The following is a 16939-nucleotide window of genomic DNA, read 5'->3' on the forward strand; positions in this document are numbered from 1 at the left end:
TCACACCTACGCTCGCGCTCAAGATTAACAAAATTTCCCGGCGTATCAAACGCTCAATATAAAATTAATTATGATTATCTTGCATAAATTTCCCAAAAATGCAGGTCAAGCTATAATCTGAAAATAGGTTTGATAGATAACAATTTAATTAAAATTAATTAAGTTATCTCGTTGTGGGGAAAATCCTTTGGTCGTTTCAAAATTCCCATCAAAACCAAGTATATCTGGTTTAAATAGAGAAAAAATGTGCAGAAGAGAGGCACTTAAAAATAATAAAAAGCCGAAGTTGATTTATTTATATTTTAATAGCTATAAAGATATTTAAAAAATTAAGTCGTGAACATTTTATTTGTGAGTTAAAAATTATTAAATTACAATAAAATTATTAATTATGTAAAATTATATATATAATAATTTTTATTGATTTTAAATTTAAAATTTAGTATTTTTAAACTTCCTAATTTAAAAAATTTTTCACTGTAATAATTTTTTGTTCAAATATAAAAAATAAAGTTTTTGTATAAATTTAATGGTAGTAAAAATTGTTGGCAAATACAAGGGCATGTATAACACATAATTATATTGTTGGAATATTATTTATCTACACCTGATGTAGTAAATATTCGATCTTTCTTTGAAGAGAAAAATTGTTTGAAGTTTGAAATTCATTTGTGCGAAAATCTGAAGCTCAAATGTAATCTGCATAATCTCTAGGCAAATCTTTTGACTGCTGCGTGGGTAATTTGCTATATAAAAGTTAAACTAATCAGCGATAGCGCATCCCCCGGCAACTAAAAAAATTAAAAAACCTTGCTCTACACGCGATAAGCTTCATATAAAAGACGAGGCACCGGCGTATAGCTTTACTTTCAAAACATGAAGGTTCTCATCGCTTGCTTGTTCTTGGTTGCTGCCGCTCAGGTTTAATTACTTTGCGTTTATCATTTTTCTTAATTTTATAATAAGAAATAACTTTAAATGAATGTAAAAAAACATTAAAAAAATAATCTGTTATATATTCTGAAACTAATACAAAAAGCTTTTTTTTATTCTAGGCCACGGAGTGGGCTAAGGTCCGTCCTGTCTACAAGACGCGCCCTGGACTCCGACGTAAGAAAGCCGAAAATATATAACAATAGAACATTTCTGAAAAAATACTTTGCATGCAAAATTAGCCGTCATCCCTGGCAAGATCATTGGTGGCGGTGTTGCCACCTTGGGGCAGTTCCCTTACCAGGCTGGCGTCACCATTGACTTTGGTGGCTTCTGCGGAGGCTCCCTGATTTCCGAGTCTGTTGCCCTCACTGCCGCTCACTGCATTGACGGGTAATTATATTTTCTCATATATATAGGTTATTATTATTTCACTTTTCTTAATTCGCAGAGCCTTCATCTGGGAGGTTGTTCTGGGCGCCCAAAACATCAATGATAACTCCGAGCCCACCAGGCAAACCTTCGTCTCGCAGAACGCTCAGTTGCACGAGAACTACAACCCCAACACCATCAACAACGACATTGGCATTATCAATTTGGGAGGAGTCGCCAGTGGCGCAGGAATCAGCCCTGTCAGGCTGCCCTCCAGGTCCCAGGTCGGCACCACCTTTACTGGTGACAGAGTTCGAGTCTCTGGATGGGGAAGGTTCTCTGACTGTGAGTCGTTTTCCCCCTTTAACTTGTAGAAATAATAATTTTGTAAATCGGTTTTAAGCTAACCCGTCTATCAGCCCCGAACTGAAATTTGTTGATGTGACCGTCTTGGCTAACGCTGATTGCGCCTCTTACTACGGCAACATCATCAACGACTCCAAGATTTGCGTCGACACCAACGGTGGAACCGAAGGAACCTGCAACGGAGACTCTGGTGGCCCCCTGGTCGTCACCGAGAGCGACGGTGAAGTCACTGAAATCGGCATTGTGTCCTTCGGCTCCTCCGCTGGATGCGAGTCTGGCGCTCCCGCTGCCTTCACCAGGGTCACTGAGTACTTGGACTGGCTCGAAGCCAACGCTGGAGTTACCATCAGGCCTTAATTTGTTTTGATTCAGAAATAAATTGAGATATTAAGATAAATATTTTTTTACGGATTCCACTTAAATCTTTAAAATTCATTATATCTATAGGAGCGAATATAAGACAATTATTATATATCTATGTTTATAAAGCATCTCAAATGTGAAATCTGCTCTTTCAACAACGTTTGAACGTTACATGAAAATCGTTGGTGCCAAACTCAGAATTTATTTAATTATGATAACAATCTTTGAGTAGAACAAATTTCATTTAAAAACAATATTAAGATTACTAACGTTTGGCGACTTTAATTTTTGATAATGAGTATAGCCGTTAAAATTGTAGGAATATTAACATTAAATTAATATATTGAGAAACTTTTCACTAAATATCAGAGATTTTTCTTAATCAGCAGTCAAATAGTTCAAATAATAATTTAAATGATTTGATTAATTATCTGAAACTTACAATTAACATTTATTCAGCAATATTTCTTTATTTATAAATATTTTATGACTAAATATAAGTATTGAGCCGCAAAAATTTACGCCAGATAAAAAAAAAATGGTTTTGATTTAAAATTCTCACCATGAGTATCTAAGATAATATTCATTTAAGGTGTACCCAGCACTGTGGTAGATTTTAGCTTATTTTAGATAAGTCCCATTTTATGGAATGCAATGGAAGGTAAAAGCTGTACCGCTAGTAGAATCATATATTTAAGGCATAAGCCTCACCTAAAAACGTATATGACAAATTAAAATCATAATCAGTGCGTGGCAACACAGTCGAAATCTTCGTTCGATCTGTGATGTGATAACCATGTCATAGGAGACAACCAACAAAAGTTGCTACTCGAAAAATTGATATTTATATAGTCATGAAGGTTCTCATCACTTGCCTTTTCTTGATCGCTGCCGCCCAGGTATATACGAAAAATATTAATAATTAAATTTTGACTTAAATACAAATAATTAACTAAATTATGTATTTCAATTCCATATTATTATTTACATAATGAATTCATAGCGCTCACTATTTTAATTCTAAAAAAAGGTTAATCTTACTTGTAACTTTTTTAACACATTATTTTTGTTTTAAGGCCACTGAATGGTCAAACATTCGTCCCGTCATCAAGACGAGCCCTGCCATCCGACGTAAAAAAAAAAATAAATTAAAAATAAGGAAGTTATTTTTAATAAACTATGATTTTTAGATATCATCCCTGGCAAGATAATCGGTGGTGGCATTGCCACCCTGGGACAATTGCCCTACCAAGCTGGGGTCATAATTGATTCCGTTGGCTTCTGCGGAGGCTCTCTAATATCAGAAACCGTCGTCTTGACTGCCGCTAGCTGCATCAGAGGGTAATTTGATTTAATAGATTATAATAATGATATGGGCGAATTGTCATTTCTTTCTCGGGCCGCAGATTCAGCAGCTGGGAGGTCGTTTTAGGCGCACAGAACATCACCGACAGCAGCGAACCTACCAGGCAGACCTTCACGACTTCCGACGCTGTTACCCATGAGCTGTATCTTCCCCAAATAATCAAAAACGACATTGGAATAATCAACCTGGGAGGCACCGCCGGAGGTCCTGGAATTAGCCCTGTAAGGTTGCCAGCCCGTTCTCAGGAGACGGAACAATTCATTGGCGCCAAGGCTCGCGTTTCGGGATGGGGAATTACCTCTGACAGTGAGCATTTTTTTTCTTATCCTTTTTTAAATATCAAATTACGATTTTCAGCTGAACAATTTGGAAGCCCTGATTTGAGATTCGTTGAAGTGGCCGTCATAAGCAGCGATGATTGCTTCGGATATTACGGCAACATCATCAGCGAATTCACGCTTTGCACCGACACCAGCGTTGGAACTATGGGATTCTGCGACGGTGACACAGGCGGCCCTCTGGTCACCACCGAGAGCGACGGTGTCGATACGCTGATCGGAATTGTGTCCTTCCGCTCCCCCGTAGGATGCGAGGTTAACGCACCACATGGCTTCACCAGGGTCACTGGTTACTTTAAATGGATCGAAGATCACACCACAATTATTATCAGGCCTTAAATGTTTCCGATGCTAGAATGAAAATAAAATATTATTAAATGCATTAAAGCGTTATAATGCAGTTATTTAATAATTAACTTATGTCAATTATTCACATTGAGTAAATTTCTAAAATTAGATTGTTACTTGGTTGAGAAACCTGTGCATTAAAATGAAAATTTATGCAGACTGCAGATGCATATTGACTTCATTATGTTATGACATCAAAATTAAATTACAAGTTACTATAATTTAAATGCTAATAAAAGTATTATTTAACAGCAGATAATTTGTTAATTGCGGTTACTTGAAAATATTTGAAGAAACGTGATCAGCAAAAGATTTTATGTTTTTATTAATTTCATTAAACAATAGTTATAAATTATATTTTTTTTCTTAATAAAAAAATTTAATTTTTTCCTATTGATTAAATAATATAAATAAATTTTTATAAAGCTTTTTTTTAAATTTAAACAAATCCATCTCAGGTTTATTCTATGAAACATCTCGATTATCAGTTATGTATCTCATAACATATGAAAAAGTTTGCGAACAAACTTTTTATTAATGATATTAATAGATTGAAACTTTCTTTCCATTTAATTGAAAGTTAGAAATTTTCCTAATATTCCAATCAACTGTCATGGAAATTTGTCTATGCACGATATTCGAGAGAGGGGAAACCTTGATTAAATCGACTAAGCTAGAATGATAAGCTTTTTGCCAGGCTCCTGTACAAGCATATTTATCAAATCAAGAAACATCACATTATTGACATGAAGGCCGTTGTCGCTTGCTGCATAATTATCTTTGCTACGGCTCAGGTAATTCATTTTTTTTTTAATCTAATTAAATTTTAACTTCTTTTATTTTGTATCAATTGAATTATTTCATAGGCCGTTGACTGGGCTAATGTCCGCGCTGTCCGTAGGTCTCGCCCTGTTTTTAGAGGTATTTCAAAAGAGTTAAAAAGCATAGTTTCAAGTTCTGAAAATATTTAGCAACCATTCCTGGTAGGATTATTGGTGGTAGCATTGCAAGGGCAGGACAATTCCCCTATCAGGTTGGGCTTTTCCTTGACGGAAGCGGTTTCTGCGGAGGCTCTTTGATCAAGGAAGATGTTATTTTGACTGCTGCCCACTGCGCTACTGGGTAAAAATTAGATTTTGTGAGAATTGAAAAATCTGGTTGCAAAATTTGCTTTGATATTATTATAAATGAAAAAACAAAGTTTTCGAAAGTAAAAAAAAAAAAAAAGAAACAGTTATATCTCAAGCAGGCTGTTTTTATTCCGAATATTAATTTTTTAATTTAAAATGAATCGTATAAAAGCAATAATATCACTCTTTTTAAACTTGTCGCAGCACCCGGACTTTTGAAGCTCACCTTGGAGCTCAGAACATATATGACGAGACTGAAGCGACCAGGGTGATCGTCACTTCCACCAACGGCGTGTCCCACGGTTCTTACAACCCCAACACAATAAACAACGACATTGCCATTGTGATATTGACTGCCCCTGTCAGTGGGTCAGGAATCGAAACCGTTACACTCTACCTTCCCGCAGCCAGGTTGGCGAGACCTTCACTGGGTCTAAGGTGCGAGTCTCTGGTTGGGGAAGAACCTCTGATAGTAATTTATAAGGAAAAATATTTTATTAAAATATTAATAAAAAAATCTAAGCCATTTCTGGAATCAGCCCTGAACTGAAATATGTTGACGTGATTGCGATTGACAACGCTGAGTGTGCCAGCTATTACGGAAGCATTATCAACGCCTCCAAGATTTGCGTGGGCACCAACGGGGGAACAGAAGGAACATGCAACGGAGACTCAGGTGGCCCCTTGGTCGTCACTGAAAATGGTTCACCCACTCAAATCGGCATTGTGTCCTTCGGTTCCTCTGCTGGCTGCGAGTCTGGCGCACCCGCTGCCTTCACCAGGGTCACTGAATTCCTTGACTGGCTCGAAATCAACGCTGGGGTTACCATCAGACCGTAATATTATTTTGTTAAATCCAGCAAATAAATTTTGAATTTTCACTGCATAATTTATTTTCCTTAGTTTGGGTTCTAAAAATTTGATGCTATAGCTAGCTGCAGATTGAAAATAAAAATTTGAGTACTTAAAGTATTAAAATATGTTTGGGAGTGTTACTGATTTTTCATGTAGTAAATCAAAAAGAGAACTAATTTAAATTGAGCACATTATCCAGACTTTATTAATATTATGTACTTTTCTCCCATTTTAATATCATTAAAAAAAAAAAAAACATATTGATTGACGAATGCTGATGATCTCATGAGAAAATACTTAGTTTTCAATCATAATAGGATATTATGAATCATGATCAACAATCAGGATAGTTTCAGAATCTGTATATTAGGATGACGTTGTCAATTAATTCACTTCACAATGGCAATTAAAAATAACATGAAAAAAAATCATAAAAGAGAGCTAAAGGAAAAGTCTGAATGAAGAAGCCGAAATGTGAAGTTGCTGCAAATTAAATATTTATTTTGAATAGTGTTGTTAAAATATTCAATTATTTTCGTTTAATGGTTAATCCATGAAATCAAACCTCTGGTCGCAGGCTTTCAAAAGCCCCCTAATGATAAAAAGTCATTGTTCGAGAGCTTTCCATCAGTTATATAAGAAGAGCAGAAAACGAGTCGAATTTAGAAAAAAAAAATTTTGGTGTAAACAATTCTAATAGCAACAGACAGAGTAAAATGAAAATATAACAATAAAACACAAAAAAAATAGATGCTTTCATCGCGTTAATATGTTTCTGAGCGTTTTAATTCAATTGCTTGAACTTCGTTTTTATATTCAAGTAAATCACACGTCTGCTCATCACATGTCAGGTATACGTTGATAATTAGTATCATTACAACGAGACGGCCAGATTGCAATTCATTTATCAATGCTTGGTAAAAACTTCAATCGATTGACCTTTGTTAGAGCGATAAGCCGAACTAGAGACTTTATAAGCAGACACTTTAATCAGAACGAGCATAGTATTAACATGAAGGCCATCATTGCTTGCTGTCTTCTTCTCGTTGTAACGTCTCAGGTAATTAAAAATCCCAAATGTAGTTGCAAATTTTTTATTTTTTATTTTAATTGTAGGCCGCGGACTGGGCCAAAGTGAAGCCTGTCTACAGGTCACGCCACACTTTGCGCCGTAAGAGCTAATTTTTTTTTGTGGTATGAAAAACAGAATGATTTCATATTTTCCATTAAAGATGCCGTTCGTAGCAAGATCATTGGTGGTGACTTTGCCACTCCTGGACAGTTTCCCTATCAAGTCGGTCTTTTCCTTGACGGAAGTGGTTTCTGCGGTGGCTCTTTGATCAAGGACGATGTCATTTTGACGGCAGCTCATTGTGCTCAAGGGTAACATTTAAATTTGAAAAAATCTCTTAACAAAAATAAGTTGATGTTCAAATTAATTTAACAGAAAAATAATGAAATAGTTATAATTTGATTTATAACATTACTTTCTACATTTAAGTTTATTTAAAATATAATTTACCCAAATTCTCCAGAACTCGTACTTTCGAAGCTCATCTTGGAGCTCAGAATATTTATGATGAAACCGAGGCGAATAGATTAATCGTCACCTCAACTACTGGTGTTGTCCATGAGAACTATCAAGCCAGCTCCATCAACAATGACATTGCCATCGTTAAGCTGCCTGCCCCAGTTGCCGGAAATGGAGTCGGCGTCGTCAGACTGCCCGCTGGAATTCAGGTTGGCGAGACTTTCAATGGAGTCTCGGCGCGAGTGTCTGGATGGGGAAGAACCTCTGATTGTAATTTAATGAAAATAATAATAAAAACAAATAATTATCTAATTTTCAAATACAGCCGTTTCCGGAATCAGCCCTGAACTGAAATTTGTTGACGTCACTGTGATTGACAACTCTGTGTGCCGCGCTTCTTACGGAAATATCATCACCGATACCAAAATTTGCGTGGACACCCTCGGCGGAACCGCAGGAACCTGCAACGGAGACTCCGGCGGCCCCTTGGTTGTCCAGGAGGTTGACGGTATCTACACTGAAATCGGAATCGTGTCCTTCGGATCCTCCGCTGGCTGCGAGTCTGGATACCCTGCCGCTTTTACCAGAGTATCCGAATACCTGCCATGGTTGGAAACCAACGCTGGAGTTACCATCAGGCCGTAAATATGAGAGAAATAAAAAAATAATAAACTGACTGAGAAGTTAAATTAAACCATGATTTTTATTTCTTAAAAAATTTTGTCTATTAAAATTTATAAAATTAAAAATGAAGGCTTTAGGAAATTGTTGAATAATTATTAACGATTATTAAAAAACCAATATTACATTTTGATACAAATTATGCAACTCGCGCAACGTTGGTGTTTAGCAGGTTGCCTAAAATCATTTTTGAACGCACGCAATGCACAAAAAAGTAAGAGAGTTGGGAATGATACTTGAAATACAAAAAGTATTTATTTTACGTAATTTAATTTCCTTAATCCTTTCCCACTGGTTGAAAATTACAATCTTGCTCGAAGAACGGAGCGTTACCAAGTTTCAGACACAGGGTGTGCTGCTGTTTTCGCTCACTACAAATCACATTTTTCTTAGTATAGACGGCAGCCTGCAGGTGGAGTTGAGAGTTTCAGCCAGCTACTGCTCCGCAGACGCTTTTTTATAATCTTATTTAATATAAATATTAATATGAGTTGAGAATTTTATTGTCAATTATTCATTGAACGCTATTTCTAAAATGAAGGGAAGGGCACCTTCATTTATAAAAGTTTTGGTTAGAAACAGTTAGAAATAAGTTGAATCAAAATTAAATTAAAATTACTGTTATTCAACGTGGTAGATAATTTTTTGATTAGGTTTTTTCTCTTTATTTATTTATTTTTATTTTTAGTGACCTAAAAATCGTTAAAATCAACGTCACCCTGCCGCACATTGGGCCCTAGAGCGGTGGAGCGTCACACAATCTCTTCTTGAAAAACAAAAATTCAGAAACTGTCATTTGTACATCTATTTCTTATTTCTATGTATTCTATCTCTCTCTCGTCACTGGCTTTTTTGAGAAGTCACAAATCCACTCGTGTTGTGTTATTTGCGAATCTCTTGAGAGCGCACAGAAGCACATAGCTGCAGGCCAAACGGAGGGACAATGATGCAAAATACCTTGCAGGCCTTCGTATTGTTGGTCATGAGATGAACTGGAAGCCGCATTGTGCGCCTCGTGTACGTTTGACTGTCTTGTGCACACACAACGGGCACAGAGAGAGCAGGACGTCAAGGGGGCCTCACAACAAACAGAGAAACAAATATTATACGGTGATGGCATCATGTGCAGCCAGAATATATTCCAAGAATGAAAAAAAAATATAATCATGGTAAAATAATTCAACACTTGGAAAAAAATGAGCGAAATAAATCATTTGCAACCGAAGAACTATCTCAAATAATTTAGGCGTTCTTAGCAGGTTTTATAATTATTTAATTATTGTTTAAAGCAGACTTTCAGTGAACTAATAAGCATCTTTAAAAAAATTTGATCAGCAGTTCTATAAAAAGCCTTTACCTAGTACCTAATCAATTTAATTAATGAATTTACTGAATGTCCTAAATTGAAATTTCATTTTTATCTTTCATTAATTCAGCCCTGATTTTACAGACTTCATCTACATATTTTTCTACAACATTGAATTATATTAATGTCTATCAGGCCATTTATAGAAGTAAGAAATGAAGTTTTAGATCTAGATGAAAATTTGTCATCCTCGTTGGTCCCCTCGTCCGCCGGCGTCGCAAAAAAAGTGTCAGGCGAGCGCGTCTATTTCGGAGCGAGAGGTGTGCAGCAGCTTTTTCAGAAGGGGTGCCTCTGGACCAATGGAGATGCTGTGAGCAGCCGATTGGTCACCCACCGCCACAGAGACGTGTCTCTTCAGCCGCGCGGCAGCAGCCGGTGACATCTACTCTCTTGGCTTTTCCAATTTTCGCACTCGCCACGTCATCGACCTGCGCGCCAAAGTGCCAAATGAGAGCAAAAAAGGGAGACACGACGCTTCGTGGAAATCGCGGCTTGCGCAGTTTTCTAAATTTAAATTATAAATACCCACGTCTAAATTTACGTCATAATTAGAGCATTTGTTTGAAGAGACAATTTAGGTATGCTGGAATTTTTGAATTTGTTCCCGGAAAAGGAGGTGTTTTCCAAAGATATTAATCACGACTGAATAATTTTGCGTAAATTTGCTTTTTTCTAAAAGGTTTTTTTAAAGCTAAAAGTCAATTTTCACTAGTTTAGTTGGGTTTTAATTGGTTTCTGAACTGGGTTAAAACTCAATTGCCAAATGAATTTTTCATAGCAAATTTTGCTTCGATGGCGATTTATAGGAAAGAAATACTTGATGTCATAAGTAGTGTACATTGGACAATTTTTATTATTTTTAATTGATTTTAGTTTCTCTTTGTCGAAGCTATAGGCTTGAGTCAATTTTAATTCTGTAATTTTCAATAAAAATATTTGCATATATGAAAATGGTCTAGGAAAACTGCTCTGCTAAATTCTTTATTATCGACATTATTGTAGTGTGTTTGTCAAAATTGTCAAAACGAAATTTTAATTGATAAAAAGCAATTGCTAGGAGGGAAAATTTAATTGTTGGACAAATGGCATCACTAGCAAAGATTTTGTTTAAACTTCTGGTGTTTGCTATTCCTTTTTTTTATATGTGTTTAGCATGTTCAATTTTTTATTTTTCATTTTTAGAATAAGTTCCACTCTCAAGTCTTGTCAACACCGTCAGTTTATTTAATTAAGATAATTTCAATTGAAAATATTTTAAAGTTAAATTTCCGCTCTATACGCAGTAATATTTTATATTCAAAATTAACAGATGGCATTATTTGTGGTGATAATGATGCTGAACATTTATATTAATGTGAATAAAAAAAATCGTCCCCTTTTGTCGCAGCAAAATGGATTTTCGAAACCAGACTTGGATCACTTTTGAATAGCGGTTTTGGCTGAAGCATGCAAACAAAATCACCCCTTTCGCTCAGCGCTCGGGGGTGACGTGCACAAATTGAAAAGCAGCAGTCAGGGGTGTCCAGGAAATGCGGCATGTCGCAGCGTTTTCCAACAAAAGCCAAAGAGGAAACGCATTTGCAGCAGGGAGGGGTTTTGTCCCCGGTGCACCCCCGGCAGAGAGGACACCCCGAGGGGCTCACCCCCAAAATGGAGTTGCTCTCTCATTAATTATGGCGCGACGGATTGTGTGATTATGCGCGGCAGATGGAATTATAGAGCGAGAGAACTTGATACTCGCTCTGCAGTTGATTTGAATGCAAAGCCGCCCTTTCGCACAGATGAATTATTCACCTTGGCCGGCCGGCAAACTGATAGCGATATAATACCAAAGCTGCAGAGAGGGCGGCAGCTGCCCTGACGTGAGAATCTCGCATTGCAAACAGCTTCATTAATAGTCTGGGGCATAGCGACCACACCAACGCACAACCTCAGATTAATCGCGTCTCACCGAAGAGGCTTTTCAATCTCGAAAATTCATCTAAAATGTGTAGCACTCGTCCAGAAGTCATTTATTTCTTTGTTAAATTTTAATTAAATAAATATAATTAAAACAAATACTTAAATTAAGTTTTACCGTGTTTAATTTATATTAAGTTTTTTAATTATTTATAAATATGTTTTTATTAGTCTTTTTTAATAGTAGATTATTGATTACAATACTTACTTTAATATTTAATAATAATATTATTAATTATTGTTTCATGGTATTTTGGATGAATGACCTTTTTCAATATTTAGTTTATTTTCATATTTTATTTTTGCAGATTTATAAAATTTGCTAATAAAAATATTTACATTGACATCTATAATCTACCAAAATTAATATCTTGTAAGAAGTCTGACACATGCGAAAATAAGTCATTGGAATCTTTAATAAACATTGGAGCGGTCAAAAATTATAGAGGAATAATGGGAATTTAAATTTAAAATATATGCACAGGAAAAATAAAGAGAAAAAACAAAACAAAAACACAATTCCAACTATATTTTGAGACTAAATATTCTATAAAATGCAAAGATATATTTTTTTCTTACAAGACTTGTCGAAAATCATGGCAACTATAAAAGTTAAGTAATTAGTTACTCTTAAGTTTTAAAAAATGTGCAAAAATATGAATTTTCTACATAGATCTGTTAAATTAGTTGTAGCATATTAAAAACCAAAGGAAGAATTTAATTTATAATTGGAATCCCCTCAACTTTAAAGTTTAAGTTAATAAAATAATTAAAAAAAAAAAATGTTTAGAGCTTGTATACATGAACAGTTACACTTTTCCTTATTGTGGTGACGCCTCAGTAAGTGCTGGGAAGAAAATAAATTTGTTCTTCGTGTGCTCGAGAAAGAGAGAGCATCTCTCGAACAAAAACGTTGGAATAAAAGAATGGAAGTGTATCCGCGCTGCAGCTCTCGCGGTGGATGAATTTCCCGAGAAACAATGCGGCGTTGGTCGGAATACACAAGACCGTTCGCGTGCTCATTTTTTTCTTACCCTTCGAAGGAGTTGGTTGGCAGAGAGAGAAAGAAAGAATAAGGAAATGGGGTGTGTTGGCGAGAGGGAGACTCATGGTGCTTTTCCCGTGAATGCGCCGCCGATTCTGTGAAGCATGCACTCGCAAATCCCGTCTCTGCGCGCTGAATGGAGAGCAGCTTTTCGCCAATGCTTTTTGCAAGCACAGTCATTAGCTTAAAAGCACACATACACACACACACAAGACGAGAGAGTGTAATAAAGAACGACAAGCGCGACCATTAATACACATATTTCCAGCCGCTGTTGAGATTTTTGAGCCGCTCTCTGCGGAAAAAAGCCCGCGACGAGAGAGAGTTGTAAAAAAAAGGATTGCTCATTCCATATTTAACAAGGTACGGCGTTCCTCCTCTCCGCCCACCCACCCACTCTCTTTCTTTGTGTATAAAAGATGCTTCAATTAGGGGTACTTTCTAAAAAGCTGTAAACAAAGAATTTTTTGTGCACCCCGCAGAATTTAAATACACGCCCGTTGATTTCTACATTTTTTACTCCACTCCCCCGTCGGCGTGTGTAGCACTCGAGAAGTCGGAAAGAGAGCTGCTCATTTTTCTTGCCGGATTTTGCTTTAATTATGCACGCACGCGGGTTTTTGCGACTTTTAGACTGGAGAGCTGCAAAATGGATGCTGAAGAGGTGCGCTCCATAAGAGCTCTCTCTGCCTTTTTTGCTATTTTCAAAGTTGGGCATTTTGCAGGACGAAAATTAAAAAAAAAAAACTTCTAAATAGAGCAATGTGGTGAGAAACGATGAATTATTATGCACTTGAAATACAAGTTCGGAATTTATTTTGAGGTTTAAAAATAGGTCTCCATAGAAAACAAGGCTTTTTTATTTTGACTGAAGCTGCTAGACTATAGTTGCAAATTTAATGTTGTTTGATCTATATCAAAGCAAGATGAATGATAAAAAAAAACCAAATTTATTAGGGTTTCATTGGATTAAGATAAGAAGAAAAGAAACAAAAATAAAGATTATATTTAAATTAACAAAAAGGCAAAATAGTTCAGACTCAGCTAAAAAGAAAGTGTATAAATTATGTTTGTATTCTGCCAACATTTAAAAGAATTAAATTTATTTGATTAATTTATGTTCAAGCTTGTTGGATAAAAAACGTTTAGAGGATAGGATTTGTGTGGAAAACGCTTTTTAACCACATTAGTCAGAAAGTTTTCTTTATCCCAAAAAAGATATTTGCAAACAAAATAATATAGTTCAAACTTCATAAACCAATTTTTGGAAATCTGAAATTGAGTCATTGTTCTTGGGTTGGTTTCATTAAAATGAACGACTGCAATCTTAAATAAAATTTGAAAGTTATTCTTATTTTTCAATGGGAAAATTTAAATCGTAACCTATTTGAGGTTATGCAATGCGTTCGACCTCCGTGTGCGGCGTGGTTGCATAACCGTAGGCGTGCGTCACCGACTTTTGAGAGGCAGAGCTCGTTACCTAAAGAGTATAAATAAGAGAGTACAAATGCGAAACGGTGACTGCACTTTGGAGATGCGGAAGGACGCAGTTTTTGATCACGGCTGAAAAAGCAATTTTACTCTCCCCTGCGCCAAACTTTTTGTCTTAATGAAGGAAAATGCGAGATGAATTTTACACTCGGCCGAAACGAGAGAGAAAAAGCGTCGGCAGCCATCACTGCTGATAAAAAATTTCCACGCTTTTCATTTCGTCTCCCCAGCAGGCTTTTTAATTTCACATGTACGATTGCGAACAATGCCGAGAGGAGGAAAATCTCTCGCTCTAGTGTGTTATTGGCTGCGATGCTTTCCAGTCGAGCGGATGTGACTCTGATTTCACGCAGGCACTTTTCATTAATTTTGCGCTGATTTGTAATTGAATGAGCAAGGAAAATGCGCTGCCGTTGGTCCTTTGTTCGGAATGGGATTGCAGCAGCGTCCAAAAGGGATTTTCTGCAATCAGCCCGCGACCCTAATGAGCGTCTAAACAGCGGGATTACTTTTGTGTGTTAATATTAAAGTGCGTCGTGCGCACTTTCCATTGCGAAAAGCCGCCTTTTGTGCAGTTGTGCGCTCGAAATAAGATGGGGGATTTGTGAAAATGACGACGAGAAAAATGCAAATGAGTCACAAACAAAATGCGCTGCTCAGCACAAAAAATAAATAAAAACATAAAAAGGTGATTATTTTGGCTTGCGCGGTTGTAATGATTTAAAAAAAAAAGAAATGCTAATTTTAATCACCAATGGGACATCTAGGCTGAAATCCTCTGCATTGTAATAGCATTAAAAGATTAAATTTTAAATTGTAATTCATTAATTCAATTCACGCTTACAAAAGAGCTGCAGAAATCTGACGAACTAGAAATTTTCATGGTCATCGAGAAAAAATAAAAGATATAAAATTTCGGTCATTTGAAAGGCAGCTTTGATCAAAATAAAAAAAGCTTATCATCTTTTTTTTTAATTGATCAAATTAGATTTATTTATTGTTTCAACAGTGCTATAGCATGTAATTTTAATTTTAAAATAATTAAAACTAGAATTGAAAATACTGCAACCTTATTTTTTGATCAATTATAATTTACTGCTTGCTTTCTATTATTGCATTATTGGTAAAACTGTCTAATTCTTCACATTCCATACATTTTTCACGGAAAAAAGTACATATATAACTTTTTTGAATGCAAAAAAATTTACAGTAAAATTCCTTATCCAATTTCAATCCTGTGCCTTTCATATTTTTAAAGTAAAATTTTTGTTTATACAATTGTTCTATATAATTCCTATTAAATTAATCACAATATGGATTGTGAAACAACTGAAACATGGCCAAAAATAAACCAAAATTATGAGCTAGCACGAAAAATTTCAATTGACTTAAACCAATATTTAAAAACAAAAGAATTTTGATAATGTTGTGAAGGAATAAAGAAAAATGAAGTAGGCAAAACTGAGCATCACTATGTGTTTCTTGTTTCAAGAGCGTGTTGTTTGAAATGAGGATCTTGAGACATCACCATGTTATTATAATAACGAGTACCTCTCATATGCGACAATACTTTCATATGAGCATTCCACATGACAGCGTTAGAACGGGGTGCTTCAGAATGTAACAATATCAAGTAAAGCGCCATTTGTCACACACCTTGAAACTGATTGAGAGACGTGCGACACCTCTTCTCATTACGGATGAGCATTTTTCTTCAAGTTTTTATTGATTTATTTGAGAAAAGTATGCAAAATTTTAATATTTTTATTTTATTAATTACTACCGGTTTTTATTAAATTTATTAAAACAATAATTTTTCATATTTCAATAATCCGAGATTTGACCTTTGATTTTGACCTGATAAGAATTTTTAGATTTTTGTGTGTATCAAGTTTCCAGTACACGAAAATTCCGTTAGCAGGATCAGTAAACATGAAATTTGGCTACTATTTTTTTTCCACCATCCGCTGCTTGTGTGCGGAGCCATACGGCGGCAGAGATTTTATATTTTAGCCGGTTGATCGGCAGACCCTGTAATTGGCTTGGGTTCGGGGCTGCTGAAAACTGATATGCGCGCGGCATTATTCACGGACAGGCGTATCGTTCTTTTCTTTATGCAGCAGAATAAAAGCAGGACCGTGCTGAGTTATGGTTTTGACGCGAGAGGTTCTGACAGGATCATTGATCTGTGTGATAACTAGCTATAAATGCGCGCAGCCTGTTGCCAGCTCACGATTCTCCGCAAACACACGCACGCAACTCGGTTTGTTTTTTTGTGATTAGCACGCGTAAAAAAATGGTTTTCGCTAATAAGTTTTATAGGTTAGGATTTTTTAAACTTTAAACTTAAAAGTTCCATAAATTTAAATTTGGCATTGGAGTTAGTGACTTGGTGACAAAACTTATTGAAGTCGATTCACCACAGTTTAATATAGTAAAATTTGAATATAATTAGTATTTTTTACTTAACACCTAAAATTATTAAAATTAGTGCTTTTATTTAATTATCTGTGATTTATTTGACGTAAATTTTTTTGCAACTCTATTAAATTTATTTGGAACTCTTTTTTTGTTTCAATAACTAGTAATTTAAGAACTGCGGGAACTTTTGGTCAAAAAGTATATTATACAAAAAATACTTAAAACTGGTCAATCAGGAATATTGGCTTTTTACAGTAATTTGATTTCCACGCAGTCAAATCTGACGCATCCCCTTATCTGTGCTTTCCCAGCTGTATCTTTTAAGTAAATTTTGATTTTTGTGTTGATTTTTTTTATCAACGATAGAAAAATTT

General features: G+C 35.6%; 3 protein-coding genes and 1 pseudogene across 3 annotated transcripts; all 4 read left to right on the forward strand.

The window, feature by feature from the left end:
- The first annotated feature begins 817 nt into the window (after positions 1-817).
- On the forward strand, positions 818-2068 carry LOC132199055 (brachyurin-like). Its single transcript, XM_059623442.1, has 5 exons — positions 818-921; positions 1056-1110; positions 1176-1326; positions 1385-1650; positions 1709-2068. The coding sequence occupies exons 1-5, from the start codon at positions 877-879 to the stop codon at positions 2026-2028; spliced, it is 837 nt and encodes a 278-aa protein (XP_059479425.1). The 5' UTR covers positions 818-876; the 3' UTR covers positions 2029-2068.
- A 756-nt stretch (positions 2069-2824) lies between these two features.
- LOC132199056 (brachyurin-like) lies at positions 2825-4125 on the forward strand. Its single transcript, XM_059623444.1, has 5 exons — positions 2825-2933; positions 3111-3165; positions 3225-3375; positions 3441-3706; positions 3758-4125. The coding sequence occupies exons 1-5, from the start codon at positions 2889-2891 to the stop codon at positions 4075-4077; spliced, it is 837 nt and encodes a 278-aa protein (XP_059479427.1). The 5' UTR covers positions 2825-2888; the 3' UTR covers positions 4078-4125.
- Positions 4126-4773: 648 nt separating this feature from the next.
- On the forward strand, positions 4774-6105 carry LOC132199061 (brachyurin-like; annotated as a pseudogene).
- Positions 6106-7031: 926 nt separating this feature from the next.
- LOC132199051 (brachyurin-like) lies at positions 7032-8296 on the forward strand. The gene is made up of 5 exons (XM_059623432.1): positions 7032-7131; positions 7188-7242; positions 7304-7454; positions 7607-7872; positions 7928-8296. Exons 1-5 carry the CDS (start codon positions 7084-7086, stop codon positions 8245-8247), a joined length of 840 nt encoding a protein of 279 aa, XP_059479415.1. The 5' UTR covers positions 7032-7083; the 3' UTR covers positions 8248-8296.
- Positions 8297-16939: the final 8643 nt, after the last annotated feature.

This window comes from Neocloeon triangulifer, unplaced genomic scaffold (genome assembly GCF_031216515.1).
Source record: "Neocloeon triangulifer isolate White Clay Creek 2 clone unplaced genomic scaffold, ASM3121651v1 ptg000013l, whole genome shotgun sequence".
In the NCBI taxonomy this organism is placed as follows: Eukaryota; Metazoa; Arthropoda; class Insecta; order Ephemeroptera; family Baetidae; genus Neocloeon; species Neocloeon triangulifer.

What these genes read in the sequence shown, in the direction of transcription:
- LOC132199055 (XM_059623442.1), top strand. Translation starts at nt 877, where the DNA reads ATGAAGGTTCTCATCGCTTGCTTGTTCTTGGTTGCTGCCGCTCAG. An exon ending in GCCGCTCACTGCATTGACGG is followed by an intron (nt 1,327 to 1,384) that starts GTAATTATATTT and finishes CTTAATTCGCAG; the next exon opens with AGCCTTCATCTGGGAGGTTG. An exon ending in ATGGGGAAGGTTCTCTGACT is followed by an intron (nt 1,651 to 1,708) that starts GTGAGTCGTTTT and finishes ATCGGTTTTAAG; the next exon opens with CTAACCCGTCTATCAGCCCC.
- LOC132199056 (XM_059623444.1), top strand. Translation starts at nt 2,889, where the DNA reads ATGAAGGTTCTCATCACTTGCCTTTTCTTGATCGCTGCCGCCCAG. An exon ending in GCCGCTAGCTGCATCAGAGG is followed by an intron (nt 3,376 to 3,440) that starts GTAATTTGATTT and finishes CTCGGGCCGCAG; the next exon opens with ATTCAGCAGCTGGGAGGTCG. An exon ending in ATGGGGAATTACCTCTGACA is followed by an intron (nt 3,707 to 3,757) that starts GTGAGCATTTTT and finishes TACGATTTTCAG; the next exon opens with CTGAACAATTTGGAAGCCCT.
- LOC132199051 (XM_059623432.1), top strand. Translation starts at nt 7,084, where the DNA reads ATGAAGGCCATCATTGCTTGCTGTCTTCTTCTCGTTGTAACGTCTCAG. An exon ending in GTCACGCCACACTTTGCGCC is followed by an intron (nt 7,243 to 7,303) that starts GTAAGAGCTAAT and finishes TTTCCATTAAAG; the next exon opens with ATGCCGTTCGTAGCAAGATC. An exon ending in GCAGCTCATTGTGCTCAAGG is followed by an intron (nt 7,455 to 7,606) that starts GTAACATTTAAA and finishes CAAATTCTCCAG; the next exon opens with AACTCGTACTTTCGAAGCTC.